Source organism: Labrus bergylta, chromosome 18, assembly GCF_963930695.1.
Source record: "Labrus bergylta chromosome 18, fLabBer1.1, whole genome shotgun sequence".
NCBI lineage: Eukaryota > Metazoa > Chordata > Actinopteri > Labriformes > Labridae > Labrus > Labrus bergylta.
In genome coordinates this window covers 9,910,458-9,926,219 of record NC_089212.1, presented here as the reverse complement: position 1 = coordinate 9,926,219, position 15,762 = coordinate 9,910,458, and the positions used below count along the sequence as shown (strand labels likewise).

Genomic DNA, 15,762 nt, shown 5'->3' with positions numbered 1-15,762 from the left:
AACATAATATAATATTAAATACAAAGTAAATAAGCACTAAAAATATCAAAACTAAGAATGTGACTATATACCACCAGGATTTAACTAACATTACTTGTCTTAAATAGGAAGATTAAATATGGAAGATTACATGTAAATGTGCAAAAACAGAGTCGTAGATGGTTGTAAATTAAATATAAAAGATTAAATGTGCAAAAACAGAGTTGTAAATGGACAGTATTAACATAAGTTAAAGTGCATGAGTGTAGAGTATATATAGAGTATATAGTATATATAGAGTGTATATTTCATTATTTAAGTAGCCTGCTGTATTAAGATTTATATTATATATATATATGTATTATGTTATATATATTAAATAATCCTCGTATAACAGTCAAATAGTTAGTTTAGAATAGCATCCAATGTAAGCCTACGACCTTTTTGGATTAGCCTTTCCATACCTAACTGCATAACTGCACTATCTGCTTTTTTAAACATTGCTGTACATATACAAACAACACAACTTCAGAAGGTCAACACGTTTTTATTTTGTTTATATTCAGGTCTAATTACAGATTTTTTCCTCAACTGATCATAGGTTCTTGTTTAAATTACAAATTTTTATCCCTGCACAGGTTATGTACATTTCTTGTATAAGTCTATTTTTAATTGCACAGTTTATTCATCTAGGGGTATCCTTTAAATCTTTTTTCGGGTTAATATATATGTATATATATATATGTATGGGAGGGGGGGGCGTCGGTTTTGTGGTTTAATTTGTAACAAATGTTTCATGCCATGTACGTCTTGTAACCTGCTACTGGATGCTTTGAATTTCCCTCAGGATCAATAAAGTATCTATCTATCTATCTATTAAGCAGAATTTTAACTAAGCAGCCAGCTTGTCAATGAGCAGGCTAGCTTTTTTATATAATCCTATACTGTGTGTTAGTAACTCTATAATAATGCACCATGTTTGATAAGAATCTTAGTATTACACATAAACACTTACACATATTTAGAAGAGTTGAAGTGCTATCGAGAAGAAAAGATAGGCTACCTCATATTCAACTTTTTCAAAAACTATTTGCACAATAACAAATGCATCTTTGAAATGGTTGTCCTATTTTCTGGTAGGCCTATATCAAAAATAGTATCAAAAGCACGCAGCTTCAAAGATCACAGTACCCTGAATGCAGCATTAATATAGATTTCATAAAATTCAAATGAATGCAATGAGTTCTAGTTCGTTTAATACAAAAACTATTATAACATTTTTTATTGGAAGTAAATGAAGTGGATAACATTGTATTTAACAGCAGAGGTAAAAAAAAACAAAAAAAAACAACATGAACAAATACAGCAGTTTGACAGTTTAAACATATTAGGAATGAGTTTGTTCAAATACATCATAAAGTTCCCCGGTTCTCCAAGCAGCATTATAGCTCTTCTGTCTGCTGTGGCTCTGCTGTGATCCAGCTGGGAAAGAGTTTCAGCTCCACAGCTCCACAGCTCCACACAAGACTGAATAAGTTCAATAAGGCCATTTCAAAAAAAGACTCACACAAAAAAGTACTCTTACTTTGAAGATCTCAGCTTGAATCTTGTCAACATGAAGGCTTATGTCCAACAACAAAAAAAATAAAAAAATCCTCGACCCACCTTCAAAGGCTGTGCCTTTAACTTGAATGTATTTATTGCATGTCTGTAAGTCCGTCTGCATTGTCATGGCTATTCCTGGTACTGCCTCTCTGTGGCAGTGAAGAAATCGTCCAGAACACTCCTCAGGTACTCAAAGGTGGGCCTGTCTTCTGGACTTTCCCTCCAGCACAGACACATGATGTTGTAAAGCCCCTCCGAACTATTTTCTGGCTTTGGCATTCTGTAGCCCCTCTCCAGGTTCTGGATTACCTCTGGGTTGGACATACCTGAACAACAGATAAATTGTTGAGGAGACAATGAATATGTTTCTTTCAGCATTTTAAATCTGTGTTGGATTTGTAATTTGGTGGTTAGGTAGTAGTATGGTTGCTGTGAATGAGAATTTACCAGGGTAAGGTATGCGTCCATATGTCACAATTTCTGTCAGGAGGATCCCAAATGACCACACATCGGATTTTATAGAAAAGGTGCCGAAGTTAATGGCCTCTGGAGCAGTCCATTTGATGGGGAATTTTGCACCTTTGAAAAAAAGAGGAAACTTTTCTCAAAAAGGAAATCAGTTTTGATTGCAGTAAATATTTTTTAACCAAGATAAATTCATCCAACAAACAAATGCCTTATAAGAAAATGCATGAGAATCACATAAGCCTGTCAAAAAAAAAAAAAAGGTTGAGTGGGCTAGAGAGCGGATTTAAGTGAACTGCTATGTACCCTCTCTTGCTGTGTATTCATTGTCCTCAATCAGCCTTGCCAGTCCAAAGTCAGCAATCTTACAGATGAGTTCATGAGACACCAGGATGTTGGCTGCTCTCAGGTCTCGATGAATATAATTTTTCTGCTCAATATAGGCCATTCCATCAGCCACCTGCAGGGGGCAGCACATTATTAGACACGCATTACATTTGTGTGTGTGTGTGTGTGTGTGTGTGTGTGTGTGTGTGTGTGTGTGTGTGTGTGTGTGTGTGTGTGTGTGTTAAAGCATGAAAAACATGACTGTCAGCAACCTGTGCTTGTGTTAATATTGTGTAAATTTGGACAGATGAAGAGAAAGAGTACCAAACCAGGGAGTTAACCACTTCCTTAGGTCAATTCCTTTGACCTTATTCTCCACCCAGGTACACCACTGTGCATGCTTTACTTCCTGAAACTAAGAGCTGCTGCCCTGACTCACTGCAGACTGGCTGATAATTCTAAAGACTGTGTCTCTGGTTCAACCAAATATTACATGAGTCAATTTGTCTTTGGCAGACTTCAGAGGAAACATAGCTGTGAGGATCTTCAGTGTCTGTGTCTGAGTTTGTGTTTGTGTGTGTTCAAACAACTCTCTCTGTTTTGCTGGGTCACCGGTGTATGTTTCAGACATAAGAATCTATCACATAAGTCCCACTTGCCTAGGGGTCTTCTCAGACATGTGAGATGTTCGTATGACATTTGTGTTTCAAAAACTTCCACCGTCGTCATGGCTTCCTACTCAGGGAACTTACTTACGCCTCTTCACTCTTTGTTTAATTATTTTCCTATAGTTGAATCACCAGAAACCTTTATTTGTTTTGGTTACATTAGATTTAAGCTTTAGGCTCCCAGCTGACATCGGGTTTGATTGAACTTCAACTCATCTGATCACAGACATGACATATACGTATTTGGGAAATTAGAAATATGATCACTTGAATTTTTATGGTCAAAAACATGATCAGTTAAATTTGTAGTGTAGCACTTTTACTGCTAAGTCAGTGCATTTGTCTGACTTTAAAGCATCACTCTGTTAAACATGTTCACCGCAAAGCCCCTTCTAAACTCAGCCACTGCATGAAGCAATGCAGAAGGCTTAACTTCGCATAAAGTATCTTTTGGCTTGCCTTGAAGTTGAAACTTCACTCTGTCTTCCTGTGGTTGTATTTTCCGTTCCCACACCTTAAAATTGTGTAAGTCAAACGTCTTCTACTGACTTGTAACATTCTAAGGAGTCAGTAGAAGTGGGCATGATAAGAGTTTGACATTTTGGGAAATAGTATTTTTCAGGTAAAAAAAAAAGATTTGTACTGCTCTCATTTCTGCATGCTATATAATTAGAGCCATTACCTGTGTAAAGACTGGAAACTGCAGGAGGCTTGCTTGTCCTGGCACTGTTCCAGGTTAGACAATACCTACCAGAACCTCCTTTAAGATCAGTTAAAGTATCTTATTTATTATTATCTGATTATTATTTTCTATTTCTTTCTTTCTTTGTTTAGTTGTTGCTTAGCACAGAGGGAAAAAAACAGGCATTTACTAAACTTAGAAAACACACAGTTACACTATGTATTCATTAGATCAGATATAATCTGTCAATGAGTCAGCTGAAGATTTCCTGAAAAGGGGATTGTGTTACCAGTTTACACTGTCCCCCTTTTTCATGTCTTTGTGCTAATTTTAGCTAACCCTCCCTTTTTTAATCTTTAAATTGAAAAGTCATGTTGAAAGTAGTATCTTTTTTTCTCATCAGAAAAATGCTAAACATTTGTGTTATCTTGTATTATCAAGCCCCATGCTAAAACTTCTGGCTTTTAATGTCAGCCAGCAAGAGTAATTCAGAATGATAGTCAGTAAGGAATACAGTTCAACGTGTGCTGTGAGGGTTTTTTTTGAGTAGGCGCCTAGATGAGTAGTAAAAACATTTGTCGTCATATGCACACCTATTCAGCTCTGTTATTTCAAGACAAGTGTTGTGACCATGTTTCCTTTCTCTTAGGATCATGCTGAGAAAACAGGAAGCTGTGGATTAACTGAAGCAGAATCAGAGACGTGTAGTAGTAGAACATACATTCACGCACACAATGATAGTTGAAAGTTGTGACTTGCCTGAGATGCCATGTCTATCAGAGTGTTCATAGGCAAGCTGCTTCCCTCATTTGTTTTTAGGTAATCCAATAGGCTTCCTGTGAAAATAAGAAGTATGTTAAAAAGCTATAGAAAATCAAACAATTTATAAACTAGCCTATCAAGCTCAAATGTCTAACATATCATGTGCACCTCAAAAGGTGGACTCCAAATGCAAATAAAGAATAGGTTGGGGTGACTCGTGATTATTAGAGATGCTTGTTTATTGTCTCGTACTTGAAGGTGCAGAAGAGAATCAACAGTCAAAAGTTCTTTGTCCTAGAGCGTGATGATATTTCTCTTGGTTATTAGCACTTTTATAGCTTTTAAGTATAAATAGACAGAGTTGGAGCAGAATAGCAGATTAAATCGGGGACACTGTGAGGATGTTTACAAAGCATCAGTCAACATGATGCATGGTTTCTGACAGTTGACAGTTTGTGTTGCGTTTGATTACAAAGAACAATACGTCTGCACGCCAGCCAACCAAGTCAAACTGAAGGAAATACTTTAAGAGGAATGACCGTGCCAGGAAAGAGAAGGCCTTTGCTCCTCTGTTTAAGTCCGGAAGAGTGCTTTTGAAGTCTGAGAGCCAGAGGAACACTCTTTGTCAAGGTCACAAAAGGAAGCTAGGATGACACGCCTGTTATTTTCCATCTTTGTTGTCTTCAGTAATAAAAAAAGGACAAATTGAAAAGACGGGAACTCCGAGCCATCCTTTCTCTTGACAACAGAGGCTGCAATTGTGTCCTGTCCACACGTGGATCCCAGACAAAGAGGCAGCCTCACGGAGGGCCACTGCTGGTGTTTTACAGGCCACACATGCTCGACTACACAAAGGCACTCCAGTCACTGCAGCTGGACATTGGTTGCTGTGTTAGTGACAGATTCTCCCTATGCATTTTGTGATTGTTCACCTCACTGAAGACTTTTAGGCCTTTCAAGCTAAAATGAAAGCTGTATTGCGTCACTTTCATGTGGCTGATGCATTTTGATTTAGGTGTTGGATTATCAACATTAATAACTTGTGATATGTCGTGATTAGCAGTAGTAAAACTTTCATTTCTTTATTTAAGAAGGGGGGGAGGACAGGAAGATCCAGTTGCAAGATGCTGAACACACTGCCATTGTTAAAGATTGTTCACTACTGTGACCTTATAATGTTCAGGTATTTGTGTACATGTGACTGTGCATCTGTTAGGGATTGTCTGTGAATGCATGTCTGTAATACAGACGCTGGAGCCAGGTCTCATCAGGGGTGAACAATACACCGGTGAATCACCTTCTACTAATCTAACACCCCTCGCCTGAGACCGGCCAGGAGAAACTTCCCCTCTGTGAGTAAACACCAGAAGCCTGGAAAAGAAGTGAGAGTTCATGTTTGCTTTGAATTTTCAGCGCAGAGCGGTGAATACAGAAGGGTCATGAGGTGATGCTGAAAATAGCCTATCAGAAGGCAGGCCACTTCAGCAGAGCAGCATACTTGGAGAGGCAAGGCTCATGACTTAGCTCCCTTATTTAGTGTTCCGCACATTCATCTACAATCACATGAGATGATTATACTGAATGGTTCCAGTTCCATGTGAATCATGTATTTCTATCACACAAATATTAAGTGTGACGCTGTGGTTTTGTGATCAAGGGTAATTCTACAGAGTTGCTGAGGTGGAGCCCAAGTCTGAAAACGTAATGAGTCATGAAAAGGATCAAACACATAGGGCAGCCCAGCATTTTGTTCAAGCATGTGCCCTGGCTCTCAGTATCTGATTACAGATCAACATGTTTGATCCTGAATGTCTCTGGCATTGCCTTAGCGTTTCCCCCAGGCACAGAGCTTACGTAATTCTTTCTTTGGTGTTTAAGGTAACAGAGCGGGAGATTAAGGAAATGATTGTTTCCGACAGGTTTGGGCATATTTCTGGTGATGAAACTGAACTGGAATAAGCAGTTATGATAACAGAAGGGTTCTTTCGAAATGAGCATTAAAATTTATGGAAATACCCGGGGGCCAGGTTTTCCTTTCTTTTTGATGCTTTCAGTGTTATCTGGAATTCTCTTTTGCTCGTCAGCATTAAAAGACAAAAAGGTTGTGACACAGACCTTTTCGAAGTTCTACCCACCATTTTCCATGTACTCTGTGACAATATAGATTGGCTCCTGGGTAACAACAGCAAAGAGGCGTACAAGGCGTGCATGCTGCAAGTTCTTCATCATGTTGGCCTCTGCCAGGAACGCTTCCACTGACATTGTGCCCATCTTCATATTCTTAATCGCCACCCTTCTTTCATTATTGTAGACACCTGAAAAGAAACAAACATTACTGCATTTCTATGAGGCACTGATACAATTAAGACACTGCTGCCTTGCTAGCACCTCTTTGAGGCATAATAGTTTTAAGTATTAAGGCAAACACTATCTGGACAATGCTCATATGCAGGTGGCAGACTGCATAATGTTGACCATTAATGGCGTTCTAACTTAGATTATAAGTCAGCTAACAATGGCTAATTAGCATTAAATGGAAATGACAGTCGAGGCTGAAGGGAACATCCTTAGTTTTGCAGTTTGTGAGTCAAAGACGAAGTATATGCTTAAGCGGATTATACATTTGACATACTATTGGCTTGAGAGGAAAAGTTAAGGACTAAAATATTTAAATTCATACAGGTGACTAAGTTGGGAGTTGTGGCACATTCCAATCAATCCCACAATATCAACCTCAGACAGGGAAATTGTGTCAGTTGATCAAAGTCATGTTTCGTTCTTTATAAAGACTTTTTTATCTGTTGGTGGGACCAGAGAGAATTTGCAGATGACATCCAAAGTCATCCGTTGGGGAACATGGGCATTTAAACTGTATACGTGTGAATGTCAATCCACCAAATAGTCCTGGATGGTAAAATATTCCAACCTGTTGGAACAACCAACAGAGAACTCCTAAGAGCTATGCTATAAATCAATTATATCATGTTTTTTTAAAGTGAAAGTAAACCAAAGGTGCTTTTATGTCAGGTTGCTCAGGTCACAAGAACAGTGGCAATGTCATGAGTTGTGATTGAATATGAGCTAAACTAATAACAGTTTCACATGACTGTCATTCAAACAGGATCTCATTCCAGCTCTGGTACACTTACTCTGCTGTATGTTTTGACAACAAAACCCACAGCCAACCAGTTTCTTATCCAGTAACATCACGCATGGAACATTTCACACCATGGATGAAGCGTAGCAAATGGTCACTATTCAAAGCATTCCTCCTTCTTTTTTTTTTAATCTACAATGGAAATCTTTCTGCCATTAAGGATTTTCACTTGTTTTCACGTTAACTAACCAAAATAAACACTTCATAGCAATGACAGTCACTCCCATTATTCAAGTATGCTCTCGAGCCAGTGTTTGTATGAGGTTGGAGAAACAAATACAGTGCCCTAAATATGTGCATGAAGGTTCTGTAAACAGTGCTCAGAAGCATGTAAAGGAGGACAAGTTCTGTGGTTGGCAATATTTAGCTCGTATACTGTGGGATGGTGAATTGTGCTGGGATACGAGGTTGGAAAATAAGCGTCCAATTGAATAATAAGGGGGTCGTGGCATGGATTTTTTTCAACTGATACCCCTGTCATCAAAATATTATGCCTTCTTGTTTAAGTAAATGCTCCACATTGGCAAATGTCATTCTTGCAGGTTTTGTAAATATATAATTTAAATCTGTGACTTGCTGAAAAGTTGTAGTTTGAGGGGTGTAGGATAACAGAGATAAATCCATCTCCAGTATACCATTTTATACAAGGCTACAATTAGGGTTGTGTAGAGGAAACTGTTCTGCATACGCTGCAGAAAAAACCCTGTCTAAATACTTTCTAGTAGACACGCAGTACAGGCAACATTGTAACTGAGCAGCTAGGCTTTTTACTGTGAACAGGGTCAGACTCCGACATACCAGAGTGCTCTGATGATTGTAGTGAATTCAAGAAATGAAGTATAGTAGTATTCTTAAACTTAAATGAATAACCTTTCCTCCTCTAAATCTTATATAATGTGTTCATCTTCTCTGTCACCCACCCATCCAGACTTCTCCAAACTGTCCTGCTCCAAGTCTGCGCTCCAGCTTCAGAGACTCGCGAGGAATCTCCCACTCATCCTGCCACCAGGGCTTCTGCGGTGCCCTCGACTGACATGGCTTCACCAGCTTTGTGCACAAGCCATCTTCATCCCCTGGATGGCAGAGAGGAGGAGACAAGATCAAAATAAGTCTGAAAGATACTTGTGATCATTTATCTTGATCAAGAGGCGGTACACACGTGAGTGATGCTGCACAAGCTCCTTCAGGGAGTTGAAGGATATCTTGGCTGTGATGTAGAAGCCACCACTGTCCATGTTGCGGATTCTGTAGTGCTTGACTCCTTCGCCAGTGTTGTGGTCCAAGACCCTGATTGATAAGGAGTATGACCCTGGATCATAGAGGAGACATAACTGAATGTGACATGCTGAAGGTTTCACAAAACATAAGTGCAAATATAATGAATTTTGAGCCAATGCAATAAAAAAAAATCTGTTTTATCTTGAGAAGAAACGAGATCAGTTGAAAACTCTAACCTTACACTCATTGTATTATGTGTTGACCAGATTTTGGTCTGTGCAATTTTTTCTACCAAAACTTTGATTGATGCAACACATAGCGTGCTGATACAAGTCTGAACATATCAACAAATAAGCAGAAGTGAAATTAAACATAGATGAAGTGAGTTGGGAAACAGGAAGGTGGTTGTGTTGAGGAAATGAGTCTTGTTTTATATATGCTGCCAGAAGAAACCGGCGTTGGAGGGTCTTATAGATATTAAAAGTATTTTTCTTTCTTTATGCAGTTTCTCATTTCATTAACAAATATAGGCCTATTGAAATGTGAAACCTTTAAACATGTGTAAATCCATTGGAGACATACTGGAAAGCAACCTTGTGACATATAAACTTTGATTAGGTGTATACTGTATAAAATGACTTAAGGAGGACTTCACCTGGGGTTGTCTCACTCTCTCTAATCAGGAAGGAGCCCTGCGTATTCCCAGGAGCAAGGAGGAGCCTCATGGCTTCGTTTCTAGAAATGTTCTTAAAGAACCACCTGCAGCACAAACACACAACATGCTTCACCCTCTGAGCTAACCACTTCCCTTCCCTCAGGGACACATCATGCACAGTATGAAATGGTGTTGTGGTTGAGCGACATTAAGATGAGAGAAGTATGATCATGTTTCCTGTATGACGTACGGTTCAGTCTCCACTGTGGTCATTGCAACAAAGTTGTATGGGATGTAGCCCTGCTGGCCTGTGGTGAGAGACTCTGCCAAATACCACTCTGGATCGTCCCTGGGTGCCAAAGAGATGAGTGAGTTTACATGGCTGTGATGCCTCACAGTAGTCAAAGTTAAGACAACACACAAAAACACTACATCATAAATAATCTGTTTAACTTTCATTCTCATCTGATTTTAATATCTACAGTACATTTGGGCTGTAGCCAGTATTTTACAAGCAAAATACTAAATTCACCTTGAAAAACCACATCTACCTGGAAAGTTATAAATGACAATAAACAAACTTTGTGAAAGTTTATAAATGGTAAAAATGTGATCGATTTTACCCCTCACTAAAATGCATGTTCTCTGTGTCATATATGGTGCCAGGTGTGTAGATATGATTGATATGAATTTTCCCATAAAACAAACAAACTTTTAAACAATACTGATATATAGTATTACAATAAAACCACAAAAACACGAGTTAGGCTATATACTGTATGTGTGAAGCACAACATGTAATCAAAATGCTTCCAAAATGTTTAAATACATCACAGAGGTCAGGATCGTTTGGTCTTACATTGCCTTGATGGACTGAATAAAATGAAACTTTAATTCAGCTAGTCACACTGGAAAATTATATCACATTTACATTCTTTAAATGTTCACCTTTTGGAGCCATATTTTAATTTGAAAAAATAAATAATACATTTTTTACATTTTTTCTACTATTGCTATTGTTAGTCCCAAATGTGCACTGCCTTCCTCTTTATGTAGCTAATATTTATGTTATTACTGACATTTTTCAATATTTAACAGTAGAGAGAGACTAGAAACATGGAGCTGGATTTAGAGGATGAACATGCAACAAGTCCCAAGACAAAAAATACACATGTGCTTCAGACCGCTGGGCCATCATAAAGATCAAGTGCAAGCAGATAAAATGTATTTATCATAGCAGAAAAGGATTCAAGGGGTTATCTTGTTGAATTCATGGCAGTCCAACACACTTATTTAAAGTTTCAGGTGACTGCATGGTAGGTTGGTCCTATTATTTTATCATATTCCTTTAACCAAGCTTTATTTATATCAGCAGCTTACTTGTTGATGATCTTGAGTTTGTCGCCTTTCTCAAAGCCCAGGTCACCATCGTGTTTGGGTTCATAACTGTATATGGCCACCACAAGGTTGTCTGCAAAATGAGTTGAGTTTTTAAAGTTTTCGCAAATATTACAGTTAAACCTTAGAAAGGCTCATGTTATTCTCTTTTTGTTAGCTGATAAATAGCAACTGATAAAGGCTTGATGGTAATGGTGAATGGAGAGTCGTCATTCTCTCTAAAGCATTCATATCGTGTGAATTTGTGTTGCTTGTAATTATTGATAATGTTATCAAAGGCACAGTTCTGCTGACCATTCATATCAGCTATCCATAATGAACTGTTTCATGATTACTGTGTAACACCAAAAGGAGCTATTTAAATTAGATTTTACATTCAGAAAAATATAAAAGATGAGCCAAAACACAAGGCAAATTGAAGCTCCAGACTTAGAAATGTGAATTACTTCACACCTATATCCTACAATGATGTAACCAATTTAAATTTTGTAAAAATAAAATGTATTTTTGTAGTTATTTGATTAGCAAATACCACATAGAAACAATATCATTTAAGCAAAGAAATTCATGAAGAAAAAACAAAATGATAAATATAATCCTATATACTCTTTCATAATTTAAGGAATACAAACTAAGACAGTAATGATTGAAATGTGAAATACATAATACATGCCCATATGTTAAAATAAATTGTGACTGGACATAAGCCATAGAAAAATAATAAGGCAGTCTTCTATATTTCCCTATGTTTTGTCGTTTTTTGACAATAAACAAAAACATCTGTTTATTTAATACACATCTAATATATCTGTGTCTGTAATTTATTACCGATAAGAAATAAGTTAAAAAGTTCTTTGAGTCTTCTCTCACATAATTCTACTCTTTCAAAAGCAATAAGCGAACACTTGTCTCACATGCGCCTGAAGCCACTTCAACAACAATTAAATAAACAGAAAGGTACGCTGTTTCTTGTTACCTGGTAAAGGAGACATGGGAGGTGAATATTGTGATGAGATCAGCTGGTCAGTGTACTGTTGAGAAAAACATGATGAGAAGTGTGTTTGAAATTCTACTTTCCAAAGAACAAAACAGTATGTGTTAAAACAAGGCACCACACATGTGACATCCACAGTGAGATGTGAACGTTGCTGTTTTTTTTAGGCAGGCGTCATTTCTTAGCATAGTTTTGTCTGGTTTTTTTTCGGAGACGCAACGTCTAGATGTATTGAGGTGCACACAGGTGGTTTTCTCTTTTATTTTTTAATCTAATCATCTCACTCATGGAGAGGAAACAACAACACTGGGAGAAGAATTAAACTTCCATTTAATCACACACACACACACACACACACACACACACACACACACGCGCGCGCGCACACACACACATGTCCAACACAGTTATACAACTTGTCTGGACTTCAGCACACAATTGTATTTTGCATAATATTCTTGTAATTCACACAACATGACGGTCATGTTGACACCTTTTCACCTCTGGCCACCATATTTAACCTCAAGAACAACCCAAGCTGACTTACACACAGACGCCTATCCATACGCAACCATGTGAATATACTGACACCAACACAAACAGTACAAAAAGTACATTGACACTTACTGGATTGCATGACTGGGGAGGTATGGGACAGTTGCAGTGATCACAGATTTCATCCAAGTTCTCGATCCAGTCACTGTCTGAATAGTCTGAGCTGCAGTTACATCCCATCTTTTCTGCAATGTAAAGGTCAAAGATATTTGTAATGGGTATTGTATGGGTATGAAGTGCTACATTGATAACGATTTCTCATTTTAATGGCAAAATGCATCTTATGGAATTATTTTTACGCGCATTTTAAATAGCTACAATGTTACATGAATAACTTCTGTCCTGGCGGTCTAGCCTAGTTTTCAAACATCCCACCGTGCATTTTTATTTGAATACATCAACTACTGTTAGCTGAAGATGAGACCAAACATTAAAAAAAAGCTTCTTTTTTTTTTAATTCCAGCTAAATTTGTGTGACAGCAAAATTAGTTAACACATTTTATTTTCCTGAAACCTCTAGTCGGAAATGTCTCAGGGTTTCACTTCAAAATGGAGGCTCAGTGGTGAAATTAAGAGGCTCAAAAATGTTAAAGCTTTCATTTGACACTCTTTTAAACGCCTTACAAACCTGGGGGAAAAAAAGTCATTTAAAATCACATAAATCTAATCCATAACTGTTACAGGCAACTAAATCACAGGCCTTTACGTGTTGAAAAATGAGAATTGATGTGAAAAGCAGGCTCAATATAAAACAGTACAAAAACTAATCTCATGTAATCCAATGTCTGCACGTGTTCTGCATTGTGGTTTACTCTGGTGCTCTGTACAAACCAGCTTTCTCAAGCTCACTTGGCTCCCACTGGAACTCTCATGGAACAGGGTCAGTGGGCTAATCGCAGCGGCCGTCTGTCCCAAAGGCTCAAAGCCGTGAGAAAAATCTGGGGACGCCTGACCCGGCAATAACAACCCACCACTGTACTGAGACCCTGAGGAACCAATCACAGCATGATCACTGGGGTATGAGGAGTTTTCTTTATTTTTCAATGATTGTCACCCCTATACGCCTACTGGCCAGCACTCAGGGAATCACACAGAGTCAGCATTTTCCACTGAGGGGTTGCCCTCTACTTTTTATGATCTGCTGAAGGACTCTCCAAAATAATACTTAATATTGTTATCTTTGGCAGAGTATTATTGGTATGTAGATGGTGGAAGTGAGGTCTTTAATAATGACACAGGACGTTTGACATTTTTACTTCCCTGGCTGGCATCATCAGTGAAGTATGTGGATGGCTAAATTAATTTCACAAGGCATTGATGTATCAATGAGGTCCTATCTTATTTTATCTTATCTAAAAAAAAAAGATTTTGAATTACATTAGAGAATCAGATTCGATTTTTTCTAGAAATTGCACCACAAAATGTGCACATACCAATGTCTCTTTGCACTTTAACTCGTCGTCATCACCTACATCTTCTCCTGAATTCAGATATGTTTTAGAGTAAACCAACTATACAAACAATACTCTAACAAGCTTGAAGTTCACGTCCGATTTTGACAAAGAACTCAAAAATATGAATCATTTTCAGCACGTTGTATTATAGTAAGCATCCTAATGTCCTCATGTGCTCCAGTCCTCTTTGTAATATTGGACAAATTGGACAGTGATGATGAAAAAATCCAGCAACATAACAAAATGACAGTTGTACGCATTTTTTTTAATCATATTTGGAAACAAAATGTATTCAAGCTGATTTGTTAATTGTTCTGGATGTTGACGTTATAATTTTCAAGATGTTCATTTCTAATATAAATAACATTATCTCTTAAAGGTTCAATGATCTCAGCCCACAACATCTCTGATTTATATAGCATATTATAAATGAAACTTTTGTATATTACAAGGAAATGTTTTTTTCTCAATCTGAACGTTCTTTTTTTCTACATTCTAAACCTCACACCGAAGTATAAAACTTACCTCTTTATAAATGAATCGTCAAGCATCCAATAACATCAGATTTCAAGGGCTGCCATAGAAATGTTCTTTATGTCATACAAATTCTTCAAAAAGAGGCTGTGAAGATCGTCATCTGCTTCTCTTTTCATAGCCAACTCAATGCAACAATGTCGATGTGTGACTGTACACACTGCTTAGAGAAGCTGAGGTGAGTTTCCTGTCGTTGGGAGGTTGAGGGTTGAGGGTTGCTCTGCAGGCTTTTAACAGGTGCTTCACCGTGCAGCTGTGTGTGAGCACGGGGAGCTTTATAGGCTCCATTGTAAAGGGGTCAGGACAGCACCTTTCCCAAAGTGGAAGCCAAGACAAATGTTCCAATACAATTCCAAGCCAGTGGTGAGGTTATATTTGTATGTTTTTTTATGTGTGTAACATCTGTGAGTCTGTGACCTTAATTGAGAAGAACTTAACCTGCAAGGGAGGATTTCATCAGATAATAATTTATAATGTATGATATCTGCAGATATGCAAATTAAAGAAGCTCTTGGAGGATTCGGGACAGAATTTTTTTGCTGCTTTGTGGTTGCAGAGTGGCTATTTTCATCAATCACATATGTGGTTTAGGTCTAACTTGCTTGTGGCCAGCAAACCAGTTTTCACAACTTAGTAAAGATGAAAAAAAAAGAGACAAAACTAGAACCAAAGAGGAAACAAATGTCAATCAGTTGATGAACCATGTCCAAAGCTCTCAGTTAAAATTGGGCCACAGCATTTCACCCTGAGTGGAGACATGAGTAAAACGAGACTTGCAGATATGTGACAACTCCAAACCTGTGCTGTCGCATCTTCTACTTTGCTGAAAACTCCTCTGTGGGCTGCAACGCTTCTCTTGTGGTGAACGACTGCTGCTTCAGAGTGTGCACCAGCAGGAAGTGAGTCCAAACATTACAGGAAGTGCACAAAGATGTATACTCAGAAGACTGCCTCAGCATAGATTAAGTGTCACTTGCGATAAAAACCACTTTAACGCTCTCTTTTCCATTAACATATACTGTATATAAGTGTGAGAGTGTAAATCTAGAAGGGTGGGAAACAAAAGTATCACTTTTTTACATTTTGATATTGATATATGTAACATGATGTTACATCAATAAATCTAGAAAAAATGCAGTTTCACACCCATTCCATTTCATCAGAAGGTAAAACTTTATCAGTTTAAATTCACATTCATCATAAAATGATTACCCGCTTTAGACATCATCTTTTGACAGGCATTATGAACTTTTAAGGGTATCCCTAGTTTCCCCTCAACTACAGTTGTCACTACCTCCAAATGTGGTTG

At 37.8% G+C, this 15,762-nt stretch overlaps 1 protein-coding gene across 1 annotated transcript; it reads right to left on the bottom strand.

Annotated features, from left to right (window-relative positions):
* Positions 1-1,218: 1,218 nt before the first annotated feature.
* On the bottom strand, positions 1,219-14,669 carry lck (LCK proto-oncogene, Src family tyrosine kinase). Its single transcript, XM_020645005.3, has 13 exons — positions 14,445-14,669; positions 12,538-12,650; positions 11,893-11,947; positions 10,899-10,989; positions 9,769-9,867; positions 9,519-9,622; positions 8,805-8,954; positions 8,566-8,718; positions 6,624-6,803; positions 4,486-4,562; positions 2,356-2,509; positions 2,032-2,163; positions 1,219-1,910 (listed from the first exon to the last, which is right to left on the bottom strand). Exons 2-13 carry the CDS (start codon positions 12,643-12,645, stop codon positions 1,714-1,716), a joined length of 1,500 nt encoding a protein of 499 aa, XP_020500661.1. The 5' UTR covers positions 12,646-12,650; positions 14,445-14,669; the 3' UTR covers positions 1,219-1,713.
* Between the last annotated feature and the right edge of the window lie 1,093 nt (positions 14,670-15,762).